We start from the raw sequence: 9,312 nt of genomic DNA on the forward strand, positions 1-9,312 counted from the left end.
TGATCAAGAGTGATGTAAAGTGGGTCTGTGCAACCTCATCAGGTTTTCATTAAACCTGATAGCATTTATCATGACTGATGTGATTACATGCATGTTTGCGATGTATCTTAGTGTGACATACAACTGCTCCGAACGACAAGGTAAGGCAGGGTAAGAGAGAGTGCTAGAAATCTTCTGACATAAGGAATGCTGTGATGAGCTAAATATAATACTTACTGAGCACCAGAGACTATTCAACACACACACACACACACACACACACACACACACACACAATGACATGACACCCAGGGAGTCATCTGCTGCCTCTGGTTTCTATATACAAATCAGCCAGAAGATATTTGAATAAGCTGTATCCTCTTAAAAAAGAGGAGAAAAAAGTAAATATTCAGACCTAGGAAGTGAAGAGATGCTTATGTAGAGGTGAGAGAATGTGAGCAAAGTGTCATTTATGAAGAAAAGGACTTATGGATGAGTCAGAGACCTATGGCATTCAATCTCTCAACTACAAATATCTTTAAAATCCCCTTCCATTTCATCGCATCTAACTCTACAGATAAGATTGTAATCCTCAGGACATCTGGACACAAGCCAGCCTGTCCTGAAATAACACACTTTCACTTGCAGGCACACAACTATACACTATTTGCATGTGGAAAGATATATTAGCCTATACTTTTACCTGGTCATTATAAAAAAATTATTTCAAAAACACAGAGGGAAATATTTTTTCAAATATCTTGTCCGACATTATGTTGTACACATCACATTTTCATGATTGATATCACAGTAGATAAACAGACTGAGTCCATCAAGTCTCTTTTTGTAATACACAATTTGTTGAATGATTACACAATATGGAAATAATGCAAATTGTTTGTCTATAGTTTAATGTCTCCCCCTATTGGCAAGTATAAGGACAAACAACCAAAACATACACCAAATTCGGGCTGCACAAAAAACTGCTAATCACAATAATTTTGCTCAAATCCATCTAATTGGAGACATTTCTTTATACATTTCAGCAGAATTATTGCACTTTCCTGTAAGTACAAATCAAGAGAATGTCAACTCATAAGCAGAGTATTTTATTATATTTATAATTTACATTAACACACTCTCAGCATTATGAAAACTGGTCAAACCCATTAAAAAACAACATTAATTCCAGATTACGAAAAAGCACAGACGTTGTACATTTATTCAGCAACAGCAATCGCAAACCACATAGTTGAGTCATGTTTGGATTTATTACAATTTATTCCCGATAAAGTTAGCATGCAGATTTAGCATTGCAGCAAACAGCACATGCAGCCTTATGAAGGAACACAGTATACTTTCATTTCAGCAGAATAATGGAGATTAATAAACTAACATATTGGTTTGTCTGTGGTTTCAGATCACGAGTGCTTTTTTTAGCGGAGATTGTAAACTAACAATACCTGCTAACAATAAAATGTACTGTACAGGCTTTGAACAAAATTATCAAAAGTAATGCAACTGAAGATCCAGAATGGCCAAAAGTAATCTCACTGTAAAAAAATAAAAGTGTGTTACTTTGTGAAAATACACGTGTCATCTTTATCAATTTTATTGCTTTATTAATTAATTCAAATTAAACACAAAATATTTTGTTATATATTCTGTTATCTGATAATTTAGTACATCAAATAATGTATTGCACATCTACAAATGTTGTATTTCAGGAAAGTATGTCAGTGAAGAAGGAGCGATCATGATTTGTGTTCCCAGCATCCCGTTTAAGCACGGTAAACTGATTAATAACATTGTGCTTCTCCAAGCTAAAACCGTTGTCTCGGAAGTACAGAACAGCTGACAACTGCTTCTTGCTAAAGACGAGAAGAGACAGTAAGGGAGTGGTTACATGTAATCAAACAAGTGAACAAAACAATGTATGGTTTTAAAATAGTAGCATATTCAAAGTTATTATAACACTTACCTGATGTCTGGGTAATTACTAACTAATGGAATTAACAGATCTTTTATCTTTCTCTCATTTTCCATTCCAATGATGTCACTGAGGTAATCTCCCAACGGATAAAGCCAGTTTAAGGATGACCCCTGTGTACAGAATAATATTGTCAGTGCATGAACAATCCACTTGTATATTCCACATTATTTAATGCTAGACTGGATCTTACCATGTCCTCAAATAGTTTCTTGAGTTCATTCCATTGTTCTCTCAGTTTTACAGCAGCATCTTCGCTCTTGGTTTTTTTGCATGAATATTTTTTCTTCATCAGCTGTGATACATATTCTCTGGCTACATAATAGTGCACATCATTCACGAAAACCTGGAAATACAGACACCGTGTTAAAAGTGGTGGTCTGTAGCCGTTGGAGAGAATCTCTGAGTAGATGACAGGACTCACTTGAGCTGATGGAGCTCTCATGGATTTACAGAGCCCACGATAATTCTCTATTCTACAAGTAACTTCTTTAAAATCTCCATTTGTTTTCAGCCATTTTTTTGTCATCATACCATCCATGTAAGGCTTTGGGGGAAATTGCATTGTAGTTAGTAATATTGTAATCTTCAACTATAAAAAAATATCTACGGTAAGGCCCACCTTGATATCAGTTTCGAAATGTTTTATCAGGGTCTGGCTAAGTCTTTGAATCAGTCCATCCACATCTTTCTCCAGCTGCTCCACCTGAGCTGAAAAGTTCTCCCTATAAAACGGCATATTCTCTCTGTAACAAAAGCCGTGACATAAAAAAAGACTTTGACATGTATGTCTCAAAGGACTGACACAGGGACAGGGACTCACAGAAGATTGAGATTAAACAGATTTCTGTCATGACAACTCTCGGAGTGTTTGCATTGGTATGACAGTGTTTATATGTTTGGTCTAAGCAGGATAGATCTACTATACGCCGCTGCTACAAAGCAAACACGGGACTTGCTACTGCCAATATATACACGACACACAGCTGTGAGCAGCAACTAAGACATGCTGCTGCTGTACAATATGGCATATCAGAAATATCCGTAGCAGATCTAGCTGGGGAAGGTGGAGGGTTTCTGAAAGTGCGCTGCAACTGCTACAGCAATTGCTAACCAAGGGCCCTGTCATGGCCGGCTCAATGCAGCCCCATGCTCGACGCAAGTGTTTTTTGCTAGTTTCAGCTTGACGCAGTTATTCTTTTCCCATCCTGTGCCACGTTGTTTAAATAGCAAATGCATTTGCGCCTATTCAGGTCTGAAAACGAGGTGTGTTCAGGCACATTGTTGGCGTGTTGCTATTTTGAGGCAACTGAAATAGACTGAGCCATTGACCGACAAAAACCTGGTCTAAAGTCAATGGCACAATATTTTTTTTGTTATTTAAAAAGCGCTTTAGTAATGTGCGCCTATAGGTGGGTCCACAACGTGCACTCTGCTTATTACACACACACAGGGTGTACATAAAGATATGGTGGAATCCGGCATGTCCCGTATGGTCTGTTTTAACCTCATGCACGAGCAGATCCGTTTGCACTCTGGAGATGCGTTCAGTCTTTTTTCCTGTCGTTAAACTAGCAAAAGTGGATTCGGACACACCCTAATTGCGCCCTGAGCTTTAGACCATGCCCTTAGATCGTTAAAATAGGGCCCAAAGTCTTTTAAGGTTGAGCATGTGAGCTCATTGGCTATGATACAGCAGGAACCAATCAGCTGAGCACTATAGCGAATGATGTGATTGCAGACAGATTGAGTTAAGGACCTATCAGTCTGCGCCATCTAGAATTTCATGACAAAACTTTGTATATCTTTAAATCAGTTTGTAAAAACCAGTTATTTTCAAATAAGATTATGTTATGTTTTATTTTTCTAACTTTTCATTGTACATCTAACACCCCTGGACTGGACAAAGCACACTTAAGTGTACTTTGTCCAAAAAGAAGTGTACTTAATTATACTTTTACTATACTAATGTTCACTTGTAGTGTACTTCTAATCTTAAAAGTATATTTAAAACAAAAACATACTAGCAGATAATATATTAATAAAATAAAAGACCACTTAAGTGTACTTTAAGTAAGTACACTTTCATGATCGTTTCTTAACACACTTAAGTACACTTTTAAAAGTGTAGTGTGTTATTCAATATTAAAATAATAATTCTGAAATTGCATATTACGATGTACTTTAGTATACTTCAAAAACACAGTACACTAAAGTTCAAAAGTTTAATATCTATTTAAACTATGATACATTTGCATTTAATTGCCATTAACATGCAATGAAGTGTCTGAAAACATTACATTCAGTTCACACTTAAGTATATTATTTTAAAATATATTATTTCCATAATAAGTAGGCTACTCTTTTTCACAAGGGCAGTGTCCCTTTCATGATGGACTTACTTGAGTGAATTAAAACAGTTGATGTAGCTGATGTGATATTCTACCCATAGACAGCAGTCCAGCAGGTCAGAGGTCAACAGAGAGCGGGTGTGTTGCAAAAACTCTTCTTCGAATCTAAAAGAGAAGGAAACTGTCAGAGAAGGAAAGATGCAGAAGTAATCTCAAGTTAATCTATAATAATACTGTGACACAAACCTTGTATGAAATGAATTTAGCTCCTCTAAGCAAAAGTGTACCACTGACTTCCTCAGATTCTCATCGATCTCCTCAAGATTATCAGCATAACTCGCTATCAGCTAACAAGACAAATCCAGAGGTGAAAATTAAATAAATAAAAATTAAATAATAATAATACACATTTTCTGATCTCCCTCTATAGTGACAAGTTTAAGTCCTGACCTGGCAGATGGACATGTAGGTTTTTGAAGTGAGGAATCCATCATCTGTTCTATCAGGAGATTTCTTCATTGTCCACACTTCTTTTTCAGTTATGATAATATTCTCCAGTGCAGATTTAAAGTCATCCTGATATCAAATATGGTATCACAGTAAAACAAACTGATGTAAACAAATTCTAAATAGGCTATGTGGTGTAGTTGCTAAAAGGTACACTATGTAACTTTTTTCATTCAAAATAAACAAAATGTAAATAATGAGTCAATATATCATAAATCCTTCTTCCAAAACGTGTTTTTGTCTTACCCTGATTCACTATGGTAAGCACGAATAGCATTTTTGAGAGAAATACAAAAGGTGTATGTATATACGAACAAGTTCTCCATTTAGGATTAGATCTCGACAATAAAGCAAATAAATCTTCTCGCATTTGTCGGCCCTGTCTCAACTTTATAACACGGTTGCAACGCGACTTGACTGATTTTAAAAAATAGAAAGGCGACGAAAGAGACCAGGCTGAAGAAGCGTGTTCATCTGAGGCTTCAGAGAAAAGAGATCGTGAGCCCATCCCTTCCATTGGTTTTCATTGCGTCCCATCTTCTTAGCGACTTTTGCCGAATCCCGTAGAAAGGACGGCAAACACATCTTTCCGATCGACAAATGCCTTGATTGCGGTTCTCTGTTTGTCTTTTAAAATGAATGCGCTGACGATTTCTTTTATAACAGACGCGATAGCGGAATCTAAACATCTCAATTCTCCAGCTGCAGTCATCTTTGTTCAAAACCAAATAAACCCAACCGCTCTTTGATGACGTGGTGATTACGTAACCGCAGATCATCTGTCCATCATTGATTAAAGCCCGCCCTGGCAATTTGATTGGCTCTGCCTTCTGGGAGCCGAGCATAATTACTCCTCAACGGATCGAGTCCAGACCGAACTTCCCGACCCAAAAATGTTGTGGGCGGGGTCAGGGCTGGCACCCAGGCTAGCTAATTCTCAAACCTACAGGGAATCACCCGTTTAAATTTTTTTTTTACGAAATTCTTGTGGCAAAAAGAGAACGCGACAATGTTAAACAATGTTTTTTTAACTGGCCCAAAGGTTACATAGTGTACCTTTAACCTAGAAAGCTAAAACTCTTTCCTTGCAGTAGCTCACCATTTGGCAATGAGAGTAAGAGGTCTTTATATTATTTAGCAAGTCTTCTTCCACTATAAGAATTCTCTGCTTGTCTCTCGGATCACTGTGGAACACCAATGAGATACCATTTAATTTAAACTGAATCATGCAATGAAGTGCCATTTAGACATTTTTGTGATAAGTTTTAAAAAGCTCACCTTGGGTAGCGATGAATAATGAAATCTAGAAGAGCGTGGTAATCTTTCAGCTCTGTCACCTCTACCAGAAGTCTCTTTAAATGCTCTCCTACAGCCTCATGATGGCAGGACACATAGGTTTCAAACACGTTAAAGTCTGCTGGATATGAGCTCAGAAGTTCAGTCTTCACTCTCTCCAAATCCTCCACCACAGCTTTACCCAGAAGCCCCAGATGCACCGCCAACCAGGAAGCGTTCTGCTCGCGGCGGTCCAGGTGAACTTTCTTCAGAGCATCTCGAACCCCGTCTCGTACCGCATCCCTCCATGCTTCCCTCCATCCAGGCACCGCTCCTGGTTCTCCCTGTCTCTTCTCTTCCTCCAGGATAATATGTGCAACATACACCAGCAGCTCTTTATTGCATGAGGGCAGAGCACTGGAGTTGCGTACAATAACAGACATTTTGTTCCTCAGAGTCACAAATAGATTATTGACATCTGCCTCTTTATTAACTTGATTTGTGGGAGGAGCTTTCAATTCTTTCTGGAGCTCCAGGCGCATGGAGAGCAGGTTCAGATAGGCCTCCTTCAGCTTATCTGTTTGTATATAATCTGTGATCTGCGAAACTGTTGTGAAAATAAAGCGGCAATGAGAGAGTGTGTTGATATGAATAATATCACTTGTGGCTTCATTACCACCTCAACAAATGGACTAGATATTTACCTGTGCATGGCATTAGAGGGATCTTTGTGTCATTGATTTCAAATGTCTTCTTTTTGCTTTTTCTGATGGAGGAAAACCTGAGAAAGATGTTTTTCACTGTGCAAACAGAGAAAATATTATCAAATCTGTACTGCACAAAATCAACAATCATTTCCTTCTAAAAATGAGAGATGTATTAAAACAACATTAACACTTAATGTTACAATAAGACTGCATTATTCACATCCCTTCTCAACCATTGAATATCAAAAGGAAACTTAAAAGTGTAAAAGAATTTACAAATTACTATCAGCAGACAATAAATAACCCCCAAAGCAAGCTCAGATGAATCATTTTGCAGCATGTGTTAATAGGCTACTGTATAGTAATATATGTAAATATGTAACATCATTGATGGTGATTGATATTTCAAAGTGCTTTCCCTCATTTTGACATGAATGCTGGGTAACACTTTAGATTACAGCCTGGAAAGTACTGTGTAATTAAAGTGATTTAACAGCGTACCTTTCTGTAATTATAGTGTATCTATAAAGTACTTGTGTAATAAAGGAAAAACATGTAAAGTTTGGGGAACAAAGGGGTAACAACCAGGAGAATAAAAAAAAAAATATTTATACTGTAAGTATTATAGAACTAAGGGGTCCTTATTCTACTATTATGATACAACAATCACATTTGGAACCAATTTAGCAAGAACACTGCGTACCTTTTTGTAATAATGGTGTACCAATACAATAGGCTTTTTAAAGCTCTGAAAACTAAAACAATTGCAACTTTTGCTTAAACATTGGTGTAATCTAAAGCGTTACCGAATGCTGTATTTCTCAACTTTAGAAGTATTCCAGTAAACACAGCTGATAGGGATTAGAAGTGAAAAAGGAGAGAAAACTGTGTTTTAAAGCATTATGTGAGGATATGGGGAGAAAACTGGAAAGCAGACCACAAGTGTGCAGTATCTGTTGTCTTTATCCCTGGTTGTGCGTTTTGTTAATTGGATTTTTAGTTTGCATTTTCCCTGTTTCTGTTCCCGTTTACTGTCTTGTGTGCCATCTTTGTAGTCCTTTGTAGTTTTTCAGGCTGATTCTGTGATCATTCCCAGGTGTGTCTTGTTTGCATATTACCCCCTATAGTATTTTTACCACAGGGTTTATTATGTTCCTTGTCGAGTCTTGTCCTACACGGATGTACGTTTAGTGCTGCTCATTCTGTTCTGTTCTCTGTTGTGGTTTTGTTATTATGTGTATTTTGTATTAAACTCTTTGGATCCAGCTCTCCCTCGGTTTTGGAGTTAACCCAGCATGACTGATCAATTATTCAGAAAATGGATAGCACATATTATTCATCAGTAGCTATTGTACAATCACACTTTGCGCTTTTACAAATTGTTCCTTGCATTTTGCATAGTAGGGCTAGAAATTTCCACTTGCCCAGCCATGTGGCATTACCACATTCTCTGCTGCTACTTTATTGCATTTTTTCAATTCTATTACATTTCATGTAAATGATAGGCTATACTTGCCAGAAGTGGAAGATTTTGCCATTGTTAATCCCAGCCGCTATTAAACAACCCTGTACAATAGGCCTACATGAGAAAAGAAAAGTCAGAATATCTTATGAAAGTAACATATTATGCATCATCAGCCTTTCAAGGCATTTTAATATGGTGCTTTATCTTATAAGCTATAACTATTATCATACAGATAGTGATTTTATAATACTGGGAAGTCATTCACTCATAGGAAAACAACAAGAATTTTCCACCTGCAAAAAACAAACACTCTCCCTCGTTACTAACCCACTGAGTATAACTTTCAAAAGAAGAATTATAACAAAATATATACAGTTGTGAATAGCAGAATTATGCTAGCCTACCCTACAGTAAACATGAAACCGAATGAAAAATAAGGGTTGTCAGTTCTTTTAAATGGTATCAGAAATGCTATATCTTAATCTCACCGACAAATGATCGAAATCATTTTAGTGTCGTCTCTAAAAAAAGAGCACAAAACATGCACCATCAAGTAAATAATCTGTAGCTCTTACCTGAAATCTGTCCAGGGAATGCCCGTCCCTTTCTTCTCAGAGGAGCTTTACAAGCCAGGGAACTTACTTTCACTTTCATGTATACTTGAAAAGACATGCGTACACACCTATGAAAACCACTGTAAAGATTTTATTAGTGGAAGAATAGGTTCTTTGAATAGGGAATAATAATATGTCTCTAACAACATGAACATTTGCATTTGCTCTAATTCAGAGGGAGTAAAAGGCAAAGGATCAAGCAAAAACATGCAGCTGAAATAAATCTAACATTATGTTTACACCACCATTTAGTTACAAATTAACTTATATGCAATTCACAACTGATTGGCTTGGTCAATACAACTCACCAGTTTTGCTAAAACTCAGGATGAAGCAGATTATTTATTTTGTTGCATAGCAAATTAGGCTACTAGAATATATATATATAAAATAAACATTTATAAAAAGCAAAATGGAACTTGCT

General features: G+C 36.9%; 1 protein-coding gene across 1 annotated transcript; it reads right to left on the minus strand.

Moving 5' to 3' along the window:
* Positions 1-865: 865 nt before the first annotated feature.
* Positions 866-8,903, minus strand: LOC307010966 (exocyst complex component 3). Its single transcript, XM_079636137.1, has 13 exons — positions 8,850-8,903; positions 8,326-8,388; positions 6,807-6,902; positions 6,106-6,709; positions 5,927-6,011; positions 4,771-4,896; positions 4,567-4,667; positions 4,372-4,485; positions 2,592-2,715; positions 2,394-2,516; positions 2,163-2,315; positions 1,961-2,082; positions 866-1,850 (listed from the first exon to the last, which is right to left on the minus strand). The coding sequence occupies exons 2-13, from the start codon at positions 8,345-8,347 to the stop codon at positions 1,703-1,705; spliced, it is 1,818 nt and encodes a 605-aa protein (XP_079492263.1). The 5' UTR covers positions 8,348-8,388; positions 8,850-8,903; the 3' UTR covers positions 866-1,702.
* Between the last annotated feature and the right edge of the window lie 409 nt (positions 8,904-9,312).

This window comes from Phoxinus phoxinus (assembly GCF_949152265.1).
Source record: "Phoxinus phoxinus genome assembly, chromosome: 14".
Taxonomy (NCBI): Eukaryota; Metazoa; Chordata; class Actinopteri; order Cypriniformes; family Leuciscidae; genus Phoxinus; species Phoxinus phoxinus.

Excerpts from the sequence above, each read along its gene's own strand:
- LOC307010966 (XM_079636137.1), bottom strand. The coding sequence starts at position 8,347 with ATGGCAAAATCTTCCACTTCTG. Across the intron at positions 6,710-6,806 it reads CCCTCTAATGCCATGCACAG|TTTCGCAGATCACAGATTAT; the intron begins GTAAATATCTAG and ends TTTTCACAACAG. Across the intron at positions 1,851-1,960 it reads AGTAATTACCCAGACATCAG|CAAGAAGCAGTTGTCAGCTG; the intron begins GTAAGTGTTATA and ends TCTCGTCTTTAG.